The sequence below is a fragment of the Pagrus pagrus genome (genome assembly GCF_965226575.1).
Source record: "Pagrus pagrus genome assembly, chromosome: 24".
Taxonomy (NCBI): Eukaryota; Metazoa; Chordata; class Actinopteri; order Spariformes; family Sparidae; genus Pagrus; species Pagrus pagrus.
Genome location: NC_140206.1, coordinates 10212308 through 10228344, shown reverse-complemented (window position 1 = coordinate 10228344; position 16037 = coordinate 10212308). Strand labels below are relative to the sequence as shown.

The 16037-nt window shown below is 44.7% G+C and overlaps 1 protein-coding gene across 1 annotated transcript; it reads left to right on the top strand.

The window, feature by feature from the left end:
- The first annotated feature begins 1815 nt into the window (after positions 1–1815).
- On the top strand, positions 1816–15988 carry LOC311253557 (ATP-binding cassette sub-family C member 4-like). Its single transcript, XM_084347605.1, has 31 exons — positions 1816–2038; positions 3854–3964; positions 4061–4181; positions 4290–4514; positions 4595–4684; positions 4867–5030; positions 5147–5272; positions 7477–7726; positions 8632–8739; positions 8830–8919; positions 9103–9294; positions 9902–9996; positions 10100–10186; positions 10296–10392; positions 10524–10736; positions 10922–11059; positions 11504–11541; positions 11651–11766; positions 11860–12006; positions 12087–12166; positions 12269–12419; positions 12542–12661; positions 12763–12873; positions 14046–14146; positions 14222–14413; positions 14496–14651; positions 14732–14821; positions 14908–15080; positions 15185–15290; positions 15383–15517; positions 15622–15988. The coding sequence occupies exons 1-31, from the start codon at positions 1959–1961 to the stop codon at positions 15637–15639; spliced, it is 3921 nt and encodes a 1306-aa protein (XP_084203731.1). The 5' UTR covers positions 1816–1958; the 3' UTR covers positions 15640–15988.
- Positions 15989–16037: the final 49 nt, after the last annotated feature.

Below are 16037 nucleotides of genomic sequence, written 5' to 3'. Positions count from 1 at the left end.
AAAAAGGTGGAATAAATAATTAGTACAAGTATATAAAACTAAAAGAAGAAGGAATACAAAATGGAAACAATACAAGCACATTTAAAGACAAAATTACAGCTGCTGTCAGAGAATTAACATTTACAAATGGACTCTCAGTTCCCTCTATTGGTGGCGCTGAGGAACTACACATGGACCCTGAATAAAAAGGTAAATTAATGTATATTGTATGACATGATGCCACGATCTGTTACTTGTAGACAAGTCAGTTTTCAGTACGATTCAACTCAATTTATCTTTATTTCACACACAGGTTTTAGACAAGGACCTAACTGACATAATACAACATCACAGCCAGTATGTCCGGATTGCCACTTATCTCATGTACTAAAGACTAAACTATAAACTCCCCCAAGTTTACAAATCAAAGTGTGTGTATAGGTCTTGGGGAGTACTACTGCATATGTAAAAAATGTAGCATAAAGCCTTTATGGCTCCAGAGGAAGCTGCATGTAATCTTATAAACTGCTTCCAGTGATGTCACTCAGTGGCTAAGTTGCATTGTGGGTACTGTAGGCGGCAGGTTTATTGAAAAGCAGTCCGCTGGTCTCATCGTACTCGTGTAACACTGTTGGACTCATCATAGGTTGTTTAAAAACAAATGATCAAAATGGATACAGCAGCACCAGACATATCACCTTTTGTACTCCACACATTCTTCCTCTTTTCCAAAACCTGGTGCCTACATTACCCACAATGCAACCTGGTTACTGAGTGACATCATTGGAGTTGCCTCTCTGAAGTATGATCTCATTCAATAAGCATCTTCAGAATGTTTTTACAGGAGGAACCAGCACAAAATCATGTGTGTGAATTAAAGTAGTGCTATCGCATAGAAGCTGCATTATTCTGATAATTAGCTCAAAGAGTTGGTCTTCAAATAAAGTTAATTTCCAAATGAACCTCTGCACAGTGTCCTGCTTGTGCTTTTAATAGCCGGTCAGTGTGCAGGGAGCATGCGCAGTGGGCAGCCTGACCCACTGATCAGTCTAGACTGTACATGTGATTGTGAGTTTACAGCTGTTTGTTTTGGACAATTACGTTGTTTGAATCCGGACTTGGCCGCACTCCACGTGCCCGCACTCTTGAACTCTGCGGCTATTGCACGTGACGGCCGCTTTCAAGACGGGCGTGTTATGTTGCGGAGCTGCCGCCTTCAGGTGCTGCTCGTACACGGGAGCTTCGCGCACTACGTGCGGTTGCAAATCCTGTTGAGCCAGTAACTTTTTGTGTAGTTGTGTAGTTTTCACAGTGCTGGCTGCTGGAAATCAAGTGATGGAAACCCGCTTAACGTACAGTAACAATAGTCGATGGCTGCACTGAATTTATAGAGCAAAATAACATCAGACTAAATAAATATTGGCTTAAATATGCGCTGATTGCTAATTATACCGATTATAAATGCCACTGCTATTACTACCTTTACGGTATTACTGTTACTTTTAATAGTAAGAGCTGTTATAGTAGGCTTCCCTTAAAATAAGTAGTGTTACAGTAGTAGTGATAATACTAGTTGGCCTTAGAGCCACCTTGACAACGTGATTATTTAATTAATGAAGTAAACGTGTCAAAGTACCTAAAGGCGCACTTAAAACACAAACGTGTAGCCTGTCAATAATGAAATGAATCAAACAACTAGCCTAATTAAAGTGGTTAAACATGAAGTCCTCCACTGTGTAAATGCAACATCTGAACTTCCCGCTCTCGCGTCTCTTTGTTTCTGTTGGGTTTGCTGGCAATTACGACACAATCAGCGGCACCTGAAGACGGCTCAGCGCCAACCCCAAGACGCTGCAGCAGTGTGGAGCAGTCCGGTCTGTGCGTAATAACGTTAGGTAACTCCACATGTAGCGCGTAAAATTGCGTCTGGGCGTGCAGTGCCGACTCCTGTCGCTTATCCAGCCTGAGTAGATGCCAAGATGACTGCGGCGATGACAGAAGAAGACGGCAGACGTAATCCTCTGGCAAGTGCCGGCTGTCTATCCAGGGTCTTTCTATGGTGAGTGGGTTTATCATGACGGTGTCTCATCCGTTAGTGAGGTGAGGTGTTTGAATGAGCAGCGAGGAACAAAGTGACCTGGATGGTGACAGTGTGATGTGCAAGTAAACTGTGTTTTCGGTGCGTCAATCAGTATTTCGGTGCAACTTCAACTTGGAAAAACTGGGTTAAACTTTAAAAACACTTTTTCCAATTCGCATGCAAACCAGTTTCCCTCGAAAGAAATGCCAGTAATCACTGAGTAGGTGTGCAATGTTTGTCTGACATAATGTTTGATTAGCCCGAGGCATCTGCTGTCAGTGTGACTCAACAAAGTAACTTCAAGGAGTCAGTTTGGAGTTTAGCCAGCAGTGAGCAACTGTATTAATCATAAGGAGACATTGACTGATTTCTTTTAATTATTATTGTTTTTTTATGCCTTAACATACTAAATAAACTCTTTTTGTTTTCACGACTGAATAAACAAACTGACCTTAAAGGACAGCACAGTGTCCTACTGTTTCATTTTGTTTATATGTGGCGGACCCTGCCACCTCTCTAGCTTCAAACAGTGTTGTGGGGACCTTACTTTCCTCTGAGAACAGCTTGTTTATTCAGCTATGGAAATAGTAAATATCTGTATTATTACCTCATTGATACTGTCAATATAAAAACTCGTCTCCAAAACCACACAGCGCTCCTCGTACGATGGCTCACAGTGTTACTCAAGCAGGTGATTAAATCATAATTGTTTGCACAGGTGATTTCAGGTTGAGTGAGAGTTTAGTTGTGTAGTGTAAAGGATGTTCTGCTTGTTGAGGTAGAGAGTTGCTAGTTATCCGAAGAATTCAAGACTTTCTGACCTGTTGAAATACTAACAAACCCCTCCTCTCACATCCTGACATGTTCTCTACCGTACATTGATTACTGAATTCAAAACTATTTAATTTCCCACAGTCGATGTTCGTGGGTCGCAGTTGTTTTAAACATTTCAGGGCTCCCTCGAGTGTCTGCAGACGGATGCAGTAGAAGTGGTCCTTGTTAAATATTAGCTGTATGACAGTCAGGTGAAGTTATCCCACTGCATAGCTGGTGCCAGATTGTATATGTTTTACACCATTTCCACGTACTTTATTCCACACCATGGTCCACAGTCGTAAAAGATTACACGTTAAACAGGAACATACAGTGTTATTGATATAAGGCAACAAAACCCGTCCAGTCAGTTGCAGCACCAGACGTTTTAGACCCTAAAGATATAATATGTAACGTTTCTGCTTTAAAATGTCTAAAAACAACTTTGACCTTCGTTGTGTATTTTGTTACGTTGTGTACTTAATCTTAAATGTTTCAAATGTTTGAACCCAGTGACATAACAGTGTGTCTGTAACTGTAACTGCAAGGAGAGAGTCCGTTGTGAAAGAAAATGTAAAAATACCCTGTTAAATAACCTTGTCTGTTAACATTTCTCACTCACGCAGAGGGAATTTAATTAGTGATGTGGTTGCCTAACAAGGAAGACAACAACTCCCATGATCCCATACTAATTCTAGCTTTTGTTTTCATTGTGAATGAGGGACCCCTCGTAGCAGAAATTACATACGTGTCTTTGCTGCATTGATCTTGCCTGTCTGATAGACCGGCGCTGTTGAGGACTCAATGTTTGAGGGACGGGGGGGCGAAAGGCATGAAAAGGGCACCCCTGCCGAGTCCACCAGTGAACCAGTACAATTCTTTGAACCTCCACAAAAGTTGTGTTTCCAACAAAAGCTTCATTCAGGCTGAATTAATCTGTATGTTCACGTTCTGCTTGGCTGTCTTAACCGTGTGTTTCAGCTGGTTGACCCCGCTGCTGCACCTCGGCCAAAAGAAGAGGCTGGAGGAAAGTGACATGTACAGAGTTCTTGCAGAGGATCGCTCTGAAACACTGGGGGAGGAACTACAGAGGTACAGCAGTACTAATGAGACTACTGGCTCATCTGATTTGACACTTCTTATCTTCCGGTACAGAATCAACATGCTGTTGCATGTTTGTTGTTGCAGATTTTGGGACCGTGAAGTTCGTAAGGCTACAAAGGAACTCCGCAAGCCTAATCTCACCAGAGCTCTTGTTCGGTGCTACGGGACGTCCTACGCAGGCGCTGGACTGTTTGTATTGACACTGGTAGGGTTTTTTTGTCAGAATTGTGAATAAGCTGCCGTTGTTAAAATGTTTTGTGATGGCTGGAAAAACATCTAACCCACGTGTTTTTCATCACTCTTTGTCACACAGGAGGTAATTAAAGTCATCCAACCACTTTTTCTGTGGAAAATAATCCAGTACTTTGAGAATTATGACCCGGACGACCACAGGAGTCTTGTCACGGTGTACATTTACGCTGCTGCTATGTCCCTGTCCGCCTTTGGGCTGACCATCCTCCAACATCTCTACTACTACCGAATACTGAGGATAGGCATGAAGATTAGAGTGGCCGTTTGTCACGTGATATACAGGAAGGTCAGTAAAGATTCAGCAGACGTACAGGCCGTCGCCACTGTTACGAACTCTTCCAGTAAAGGCCGCATTTCTCTCGTCAGGCTCTTGGTCTCAGCAGCGAATCCATGGGCCGAACAACCACCGGACAAATAGTGAACCTCCTTTCAAATGATGTCAATCGTTTCGATGAGGTGCGGTGACACAAAGTAATTTTTGTACGTTTCTGTAGATGATTAAAGTTCAGTAGGTATTGGCAAACAATAACTGCTCTCACACTTGATGTATGTTTGTTGCTCTACAGGCTTATACAGGGTTTTTTTGTGTGTTCAGGATTGTTGGAACTGTGCTCATGAATGTCCTTTTGTCTCTATAGATCACACACAATCTGCACTACCTGTGGGTGGGACCTCTTCAAGCCCTGGTGATCATCGCTGTCCTCTGGTACGAGATCGGCCCCTCGTGTCTGGCAGGTGTGGCGGCCATTGCCCTCATGCTGCCTACACAGACCTGGTTTGGAAAGCTCTTCGGCATCTTCAGGTAGGGAAAGTGTGCTTTTTTTTTTTTTTATCTGACCACGTGTAAAATCTAAATACTGCGTTTTTCCCTAACTGGAAATATAGGATCATATTTATATATAGCTTTTCTTTTTGCAGGAGCAAAACGGCAGCTCTCACTGACAACAGAATCCGCATCATGAGCGAAGTGGTGTCTGGCATCAGGATCATCAAGATGTACGCCTGGGAGAAGCCCTTCTCAGCTCTGGTCACTGAAGTCAGACGGTAAGGATGAAACTAATATCTTTTTGTAACGATTAGACAAATGTGTCTTTGTTTTTGCAGGGTTACAATGGAGCTATATAGGGTATTCACCTTTACTGGGAGCCGCATGTTTCGGTGATAGATTGGCCCCGTCCCTTTGTCTCTACCAACCAATAAAAATACTTGGCCACCTCCCACCGAACTCACAAAGGAAACGGGGGCAGCATATCACCAGCGTAACCACTAATCGCTGCTAACTGTAGCTGCCATTAGCTAGTTAGCTCATTTAGCCATGCAGCTAGTGGTAATATCTGGATACAGCTTTGAAGTTGGGGCCCTGTTCTGAACAGGGCCCCAACTTCAAAGCCACTGAGCAGTTTTCATAGGAATGAACAGGCTGTTCATTCCTATGAAAACTGCTCGGTGGCGTATGAAGCCAAAAAAGCTGGACCTCCTTGTTATAAAGTTACCTGGATCTTCTGTGTTGTGGGATTAGCGTGAGCAGCTTCTTGTAGAAGCATCAATATTTGAAGCAATGTAGTTTTACAATAAACTCATATGTTTTGCTGATATTGAGCCTCAGGTGATTGTTGTTGTGTAGCAGCTCTCTAAGCTCTCACTCAGTCCTCTGTACTCCTGTCAAAACTCTGTCAAAATAGTCTCTAAATGAAGACGTCTCTCAGGAATCAAACATGTCAATATAGCGATAACCTCCATTTCGCCAAGAGCTACGCTTATTAAATTCCTTCAAATGCTATGAGTCTGGACAGGCATGGATGTATTGCATAGGTACACAACCGCGAGGCAGAGATTCTGGTAAAAACTAGTTGGGTGGTCTCACAGAGCGGCTCGTGTGTTTATTTTTTTGCTGAACTTTTCTATCATTTTCTCTTCTTCGTTAATGATAATCCTTTATACTCTTTGCCCTTTAGTTAATACTTCATCTGATATTGTTTTCCCTGGAATCTTCGACATGCTCATTTACACATTAACTCCTTTCTAAGAAACTATTTGGACGTTGACGTGGAAAAAACATGTTGCGTCTTGTCAATGTTCAATTTGATGAATAGAATGACAAAGTGGAAGAGCCTCAGTTGTAATTACCTGAATATATTCTTGGTCGATGTCCTCCATTAGCTCACTGTTATTCAGAGAGTCTGGAGTCTCTCCGAGGATCGTTATCTGTACCTGCAGACACCCAGAGTCTGCTGAAACAAGTACGCCAGTTGTGACGGACAGTCGATAACCATATCAAACATTCTTATGAGGGAGGATCAAACACATTTCTCCCACAGAAGTCATGGACCTGAAGTAACATGTATCCCAATACGATGTAATGGTAAATGGACTTGCATTTCTATAGCGCTTTTCCAGTCTACTGACCGCTCAAAGCCACTTTATAACACTTGTCAGATTCAGCCATTCACACCTCCTGAGCTACAGCCACAATGCATGTTGATTTATGGTAAAGTGGCGTATTTGTTGAGCAGACTTTTACTGCTGTTTTTCAGTGTTGTTTCCCAGCAGTTTTCCAGGATAAAGGTCTTCTTGTTATCTCGAAAGCGAATCAAAGCTGAATCTTCCTCACGGCTCATTCACTTCTCTAAACAGTGTGGACTTTGTCATTTGCCGCCTGCAGGCCCTAAGACAGTGGTATGCACCGTGCTGACCTACAAAGGCTAACCGCAGTAACTTTTAGAGGAAGATTGAACTTGAACTCCATTTTAGGAAACTGTAGTTACTGCACGTTGGCTTTGTGGGGCAGTGTGAGGAAACTAAGGTCTGTTAAAATCAGGGAGGAACATTGTGTACAACACAGCTGAACATTTAATTACAGACAGAAGCCTTTGCATTCTCATGCATACATGCACACAAAGAGGTGATTCATGGCTTTAATGCAACTTCCATGCTACTATGTTTCGTAACACCACCAACTCTAACGCACATGTTCACGAGTAAATGTAATAAATCATTTAGGCACTTAAACTGTTATCTCCGGCAGTTACCTTTCAGCTTGTTAAGGGACTTCCTGCTTGGTCCTTGACTGGATGAAGTTTTTTCCATTGTTATTTCATCTAGACATCCAGTTAAGACGTCCAGCAAGCCAAAACCCAATGTCATTATGTTATGCTGAAGAACATGTTGCACCATTACAGAATTAAAAACCTCCAGGAACTTGACGTCATCAAGCTCACTCTTCTCCGTATGGTGTGTCCCATTCCCAGGAAAGAAATCCGTCAGATATTGAAGAGCTCCTACCTCCGAGGACTCAACATGGCCTCCTTCTTCGCCAGCAGCAAGATCATCGTCTTCGTTACCTTCACCATCTACGTTCTCCTGGGCAACACCATCACTGCCAGCACTGTGTTTGTCACGGTTTCCCTCTACGGGACGATCAAGCTCACAGTCACCTTGTACTTCCCGCTGGCCGTGGAGAAGTTGTCAGAGACCGTCGTCAGCATTCGCAGGGTGAAGGTACTTCCACCTGTCTCGCATGTTAAATTAACTATCGCAGTTATTTTGTATTTCAAGATTTTATCAGAAAATTTTTTTCTCTTACTTGCGCTCTTCCAAAACCTCACTGCTCAAGCTTTCTTATAGGATACAAGGTACATTTGTCATTTCTTAAAACACATGGGTTTAAAAAACTCATCTACATTTGAGTCCATTGTGCTACATCTATTTTATAAAATGACTTAGTCTTACTTTAGCAGGACTAACGGGTACCATTAATGTCCCGGTCAGTTTTAATCAATTTAATCATTGTTTGGACTGCAGACCTCACAATCACCCTGTTGTATCCAGTCTGTCAGCAATGCAGTGTTTGACTAAGGGACATTTGACAGGGACAGACACAGCTGTATTTATAATTAAACCCATAGGCGTAAATCCCCGGGGAGTCAGGAGGGACACGACCCTCCGTCCTCCGGAAAATATGATTTGCTTCAGTCTAAATCTGTCACCCGTCTATGTCTCAGTGTTCACAAGTATTGTACATTTCCTCTCCAGCAGCCTTCATTTGTACTCGACCTTAGAGATCCTTTTACAATAACTCAATCACTATAAACCTGAATAACTTAACACCAGAGATAAGAATGGCTCACAGTTGACAGAAACTTTACTGACATTGTAAACTTTTTATCTGCAGGATTTAGTGCAGTGCCTTTTGAATGTTCAGTTACACATTATTACACAACCTGACTGTTCAACGACCTTCCAGGTAGAGAATGTCGAAATACTTATATGCAAGACGTTTCGAGGGTTAATGTTAGCGAGAATTACAAGATTTAAGCATTGCTAATGCAAACATCTCACTGTGTGGGTTTTGTGTTTATGGTTCACAGTGTAACATGCATGTGTGTTGATTAACCTCTTTCCAGAACTTCCTCCTGCTGTTAGACGTGGAGAGTCGAAACTCGGGGCTGCCGCTGGAGGAAAAGACCGAAAACGCCGTTGAGATGGAGAAGCTGACCTGCTACTGGGATAAGGTGAATGTTGTAACCTGAAGGTGATGCGTCACAGTGGTGCACAGGACGTGAAAATGCTGAAATGCTTGAGTGTTTTTTTGTTTGCTGTAGAGTTTGGACGCTCCATCTCTGCAGAACGTCTCCGTGGCGGTGAAGTCACACCAGCTCCTGACAGTTATTGGCCCAGTGGGGGCTGGAAAGGTCAGTGCGCTTGTATAAACTTGCATAGCTTCACGCTAACGGGTGACTGGTTCGGGTTATGACGGCAAACAGCCTGCTTAAATAAACAGCGCCAACAGAACAAACACCCGTCGCGCCTGAAGTTACATACACTGTCACTTTTTAGACCGCTCACATGTCCACCCCCACCCATGTTCCCAACAGTCATCCCTGTTGAGCGCCATCTTGGGAGAGCTGCCTCACGACACGGGGACGCTGAAAGTCAAAGGTCAGCTAACCTATTCTGCCCAGCAGCCCTGGGTGTTCCCCGGAACCATCCGCAGTAACATCCTGTTTGGGAGAGAGCTGAACACCCAGAAGTATGAGCGGGTCGTCAAGGCCTGCGCTCTGAAGAAGGTGAGGTATCAAACCTTAGCAGGCACAGCCTCTGGTGGCCAGGTTTGTTGAGGGGGACGCAGGAGCATTCTCGTCCACGAGTAAGACGAGAAGTTGACGAGCTAAAGAGAGATCTTCTGAAATGTTTTTTTTATTCGTTGGAGAGACTGCATGGGCGTCACGGCCATTATACCAGGGTAGAGAGAGAGTAAACTAGGGAGGAAGAAGGGAAACATGACAGGAAAGAGGAAACGAAGATGGCAATTGAGACGTGAACAGAGCGAGAGAAAGAAACAGATAAAATGAAGCGGTCGAGAAGGAACAAGTGAACTAAACAAAAAGGGATGGAGGGTATAAAGGCATTTCTTCAAATTTGGCACAAACATCCACTTGGACTGATTTATGATTCTGGTTGTCAAAGGTCAACGTGGCTTCACAAAACATGTTTTTGTGTGACCCTGAGGCAAGTTATCATTCCTTCTAGATCTATTTTCACCCCAAGACCTGGGAACACACTGATGACACCTAAAAAACACCTTTTTTATTTAGCTCCAGTTAACAGAACCGCCTTCTTAAACACTGGCGATATGTAGTATTTGTAGAAGCCCTCCGCTGTCTTTAAACGCAGGACATGGAGCTGCTCCCTGACGGAGACCTGACGCTGATCGGGGACAGAGGGGCCACGCTCAGCGGGGGACAGAAAGCTCGCGTCAACCTGGCCAGGTCAGCGCACGGCGATCGCCATCATGTTTGCGTCACACGGAAGACGCGCGGTTTAATCTCTCGCACTGCTACACTCCACTAAAGTGTGTGTGTGTTTTGTCAGGGCTGTGTATCAGGACGCAGACATCTACCTCCTGGACGACCCTCTGAGTGCTGTAGACGCTGAGGTTGGGAAGCATCTTTTCGAACAGTGAGTAACTCTCATTTCTGTTCAAATTGTCGCGTCATCCCGGAGTCTATACAACATGTACTTCATACCGACTAATCGTCTTACTTCTACCACTTACTGCATCTTTCAGGTGCATCTGCGGCCTGTTGAAGAACAAGTGTCGTATCCTGGTCACCCACCAGCTGCAGCATCTGAGGGCGGCCGACCAGATTCTGGTCCTCAAGGAGGTCAGTGCCGCCACAATAAACAATATTTCAATTAAGCTTCTAAAACTTAGCAGAATTATTGATATAGGAGGAGATTTATTTCTATTGTAGACACTGCATCGATGTTATTTTCCCCCGTTTGTGTCTCCCAGGGTCACGTCATGTCCCAGGGTACGTACAACGAGCTGCAGCACTCGGGCCTCGACATCGTGTCCCTTCTGAGAAGCGACGAGGAGCAGGGTCGATTGTCTCGATCAGCCGACCCCGACCGACTGTCGTTACGCAGCCAGAGGAGCACCAGCTCCCACTGTTCCCACAGCAGCCTCCTGCCTCCACCCGAGAGCAACAGGACCGAGCAGGTTCCTGTAGGCACATTTTCAAAATAAATCTAATCTTCAGGATTATTTGACCACTGTCTCGGTTACTTTAAGATGATGTTTTGGTGTAGACTACATCCCTGACTGTAGTTGATTTGAGGACCTGTTTCCTCAGCTCATGACATTGTAGCCAGCAGTGTGAAAATGTTGATCAGCAATTAATTGCTTTGCAGGTTGAACCGGTTCGAACCATGGCAGAGGAGACACGAGTTGAAGGGAACGTGAGCGGCCACATTTACCTCAAGTACTTCACTGCAGGCTGTAACCTTGCGGTGTTGCTGTTTATACTCCTGCTCAGTGTCGCGGCAGAGGTAAGCCGTGGCTCTTTGGCATCTAATTTCCACAGCGATTCTTGGATATGTACTTAATTTGTTAGCATCGTCTTTCACCTCTTTTCCTCCTCTTCTTCCTGTTTTTCTTCATGTGTCTGGATCCTACTCTTCCCTCCCATCCTCTCCACTCCTGCTTTAATCCTTTAATTAAGTCATCTCACAGAGGGGTAAAACAAGTTTAGACGTCGAGCCTATAAATTAATCTTGTGTGTGATTTGCTGAACCATTCCACTACATCCATTTTGTGAAGCCTAACGATATTTCTCTATAGTCATTATAAGATAAGGAGCCGTGAAGTGCAATTCAACAAAAGTCAGTTTTTCTTTTCCAGGTACTGCCTCAAGTCTTTTCATATTCTGGTGTTAAATACTTTAAAAACCTCCAAGAACAGGTTTGTTTATTGAACTTTGTTTCCATCCGTAGGCTGCATATATTCTGCAGGACTGGTGGCTGGTATACTGGTGAGTCCATTGTTTGACGGGGAAACGGATTAAATTCACTGTAGCTGTTGTAACTTTTATGTGCAGGTGTTTTTCACTGCTCCGGTGTGTTTATCTTGTCAACCCACAGGGCCAGAGAGGAGTATTTTAACAGCACAGTCAGTGCTGTGAGCATTAAACATGGAATTAATGCCACTCGCTCAGATCAGGAGTTCAATCTCACATTTTACCTCAGCATTTATGCAGGTAAAGCCCTCTTATCTCATGTTTACCACCACAAATGTGTAAAATATGAAGTATTATCGCAGGTTCTGATCCGATGTCGTCCTGCCGTTCCAGGTTTGACAGCAGCCGCCGTGGTGTTCGGCTTTGCCCGGAGTTTAATAATCTTTCACGGGCTGGTGAGAGCAGCTCAGACTCTGCACAACAGCATGTTCAACGCCGTCATCCGCACGCCTGTTCGCTTCTTTGACGTCAACCCCATAGGTGAGCCCCATTTTAGAGAGTCGCTAACACGTATGAATCAAGCAGAGACCTCCTGGTGAAAATACTTCTCCTGTTTGTAGGAAGAGTTCTCAACAGGTTCTCCAAAGACATCGGTCTGATGGACTCGTCGTTACCCATCACCTTTGTGGACTTCTATCAAGTGAGAAATTCTGACAGTGTCATTAAGACTGAACTGAACTTGCGCTCACATAATTGAGATCCGTCTTCAGCTCCTCACACTGAGCTGCTTTTTGTGTTTTAGTTGTTCTTGCAGAACGTTGGCGTGGTTGCCGTGGCGGCCTCAGTCATCCCGCTCATCCTCATCCCCGTCGTCCCTCTGCTTTTCATCTTCTTGTACTTGAGGCGTTTCTACCTCCGTACATCACGAGATGTCAAACGCCTCGAGTCTACAAGTGCGTTCCTGCATTCCTGATGTGCATGAAAGATTTAAGGGTTTCCACATTAAAATGCCGGAAAGAACTGATGAATGACTTTTGCTATTAAAAAGCTACACAACCTCTTGTCTTCCCTGCAGCTCGGAGTCCAGTGTTCTCCCACCTGTCTTCGTCTCTTCAGGGTCTGTGGACGATCCGAGCCCTCAGAGCTGAGGAGAGGTTAAAGAAGGCCTTTGACGCTCATCAGGACCTGCACTCAGGTGCTGCTTTACTTCAAACATTGCATTAATCTATAAATCTACTATAAATAAGCTTGGAAAGGTCGACTTCACTTGTAAAGAATGTTTCTCTCTCGTGTCAGAGGCGTGGTTTTTGTTCCTGATGACCTCCCGCTGGTTTGCACTTCGCATCGACAGCATTTGCTCCGTATTTATCACCTTGGCATCGTTTGGCTGCATCCTGCTGAGAGACGGTGAGGAACGACTCCTTCCATAACCTCTCCTCAGTATAATGAATCATGCTAACTCCGGTCTGAACCGTCGTCTTGTTGTCTCGTTACACTGCACGGTTAATTACAAACAATCTGCTTTACCTCACTACTGATGGCATTGATCATAAAGCCCCTTGCAGAATCTATTTGTTCAGACTTCAGGCGCCATTATCCCTCTACACCACAGATCCTGAGATGGCAGCCTTTTGATTGACAGCTCATTTGAGTAGATAGGAGCGTCCAAGCCTGCCCTAGAGCCTACAACAGACAATGATTGATCATGTAGACAAGTTATCTACTTTCACCTTTTCCTCTCCTGAGCCACTTACACGCCAGCCTCCAGATGACTGATGCATCATGTAGCCAGTGAGGAAATAAAGATCTATGAGTCTTCGCCCCTGTTACTCTCAGGCAGGGATAGTTTTAGGTTCCAAATGGTATTTTTTCCCAGGAGCCTGTATACTCACTTTGAAAAACAAGTGTTAAGTGTTGATTTTCGGTGATTATTGTTTTTAGATTTTAACATGTAAGACTATATGATGTGGACCCATTGTGTTTTCCAGCTAATCGGGCCAGTTACAGGTCAGCTGCAGGCTTATTTTTGCATTAAAGAGAGATTAAAGGCAAGAAAAATGGATAAATTGTTTGGAGAATAAATTCAGCCTATAACCTTTCAGAAGAGCCCGACACCATGTCTGTACTCTGAATGGTTCAACAACCGCTATGAATTTGTTTTGGTGCTAGACTGGGATAGGCCTTTTTAAGGATTACTTTACATACATTTCCAGGAGTAGTAGCAGGTTTATTGCAAAATTCAAAACAATTATTGGAGATCACTCCTGGTTGATCATTAGGTGGAAATGATGCACCTAGCATCAGCAAAGCAACTGAACAGTTCAGTTGTCTCTTCAGCTTGAATACAGTAAGAAGGGGAAAGGTGTCGTGCTTATAACCGAGGTGATATACAGCTTTCCCCCAAACCATTACATAAGTCACCCTATGGCAAGAATGTGACCAGATGTGATAAAACCGTGAGACTGCTGAGCTGCATGCAAAATCTGTGAAATACATGTTCTGACCTGCTGAAGAGTTCCCTCAGTTCACTGAAGACAAAATGCCCCGAAACGACATTTTTCTATCCCTGTGTTTGTCAGGGCTGGAGGCTGGAGAGGTGGGCCTGGTGCTCACCTACGCCGTGACACTGGTGGGAAACTTCCAGTGGACGGTGAGGCAAAGTGCCGAGGTGGAGAACATGGTGAGAACTGAGTGACGTCTGCACGCACAGTTGACTCAAATAACAGAAATGAGAAAGAACCTCTCGTCTCTTCAGATGACGTCGGTGGAGCGGGTGGTGGAGTATACGGAGCTGAAGGGTGAAGCGCCCTGGAAAACACAAAAGCGCCCCCCTCCTAATTGGCCGGATAAAGGCCTGGTGACCTTTAACCAGGTGAACTTCTCCTACAGCGATGACGGGCCGCTGGTGCTCAAAGACATCAACGCCACCTTCCAACCCCATGAGAAGGTGAGAGGCGTTGGTCTGCACACAGCCACAGCCTGCTTGTCAACTCGCACAATAATGAGTCTGCGTGTCTCTCCTGCGTCAGGTTGGTATTGTGGGTCGGACCGGTGCTGGGAAAAGCTCTCTGGTCTCGGCTCTGTTCCGCCTGGCAGAGCCTCAGGGGAAGATCTACATCGATGGCGTTCTCACCTCTGAGATCGGCCTCCATGACCTGCGCCAGAAGATGTCCATCATCCCACAGGTAAACATGAGACCACCTCCACTAATGACCTCAGACCATCTTGTCATTGTGCCGTGTTAAAGTGTAGCCATGTTCCTCAGGATCCAGTGCTGTTCACCGACACGGTGAGGAAAAACCTGGACCCTTTCAGCCAGCACGTCGATGAAGACCTGTGGAAGGCGCTGGACGAGGCTAGTAACCAATCAGCACTCACACTGTCGCCCACACACACACACTCTGCAGGCTCCCCCTGACCCTGCCTCCATGTGTTCTGCAGGTGCAGCTGAAGCCTGTGGTGGAGGAGCTGCCCGGTAAGTTGGAGACGGTTCTGGCCGAGTCGGGCTCCAACTTCAGCGTGGGCCAGAGGCAGCTGGTGTGTCTGGCCAGAGCCGTCCTGAGGAAGAACCGCATCCTCATCATCGACGAGGCCACAGCCAACGTGGACCCCAGGTACTGCTGACACACGACCAAGATACACATGCATACACTGACCTCTCCAAGTGGATTCTATTGGATCATTCTCATTTATTGTTGTTGTTTCTGTGTCCCTGCAGGACAGATGAACTGATCCAGAAAACCATACGGGACAAGTTCAGAGAATGTACTGTTCTGACCATCGCTCATCGCCTCAACACCATCATAGACAGCGACAGGATACTGGTGAGTCCTCTCTTCTGTCTCAGTGCAACATCTTAGGGTTAAGATATGAATACAAACCATTTCACACCGGACAAAAAACCCTGTGCTTTAAGGTGCTGGACAGTGGTGCAATCCAGGAGTTGGACTGTCCCTCCATACTGCTGCAAAACAAAGAGGGTGCGCTCTACAAGATGGTGCAACAGATGGGTCAGGTGGAGGCAGCAGCCCTGCTAGAGGCAGCCAGACAGGCGAGCTGAATGTTCCAGTCTATAAAGCATGCATCTGGTTTGATGCCATCTAAGTCCATATAAGCTTGTTTTTACTGAAAGGATGTTTTTCATTTTTTTCAAAGGCAACACCGCCATCTTGAGGAAGATTTTCAAAGCCTACCTGTCTCGTGCAAGAAGTATGTGCCAACACTTCAGTTAGACATAAAGAAGACGGAACAATTTCCAGCCTTTGTTCGGGAGAAGCTTTGGTATCAAAGCAACAAAATCAAACACTTGATGGTGAAGTGAGGTCTTTTCCTAGTATCTGGTAATGTAGAATTTAAAAGGTAGAAAATAAATTTTAAAGTTTTAACATTTCAAAAATTGTTTTTATTACGTGACGAAGCCGGTCTTATGCAATTGTCCAAATGATTGTGCCTTTCTTTTAATTTGCAATTCAGTGTTTTTGTACATCTCTTATCATAAACATGATTCTTTTTTTAACCCGTCTGAGATCTGGTTTGAATCTTCTTAAATCTTATTTGACAATAACGAGTCT

Excerpts from the sequence above, each read along its gene's own strand:
- LOC311253557 (XM_084347605.1), top strand. The coding sequence starts at position 1,959 with ATGACTGCGGCGATGACAGAAGAAGACGGCAGACGTAATCCTCTGGCA. Across the intron at positions 9,295-9,901 it reads AGGCCTGCGCTCTGAAGAAG|GACATGGAGCTGCTCCCTGA; the intron begins GTGAGGTATCAA and ends CTTTAAACGCAG. Across the intron at positions 11,767-11,859 it reads TTACCTCAGCATTTATGCAG|GTTTGACAGCAGCCGCCGTG; the intron begins GTAAAGCCCTCT and ends CTGCCGTTCCAG.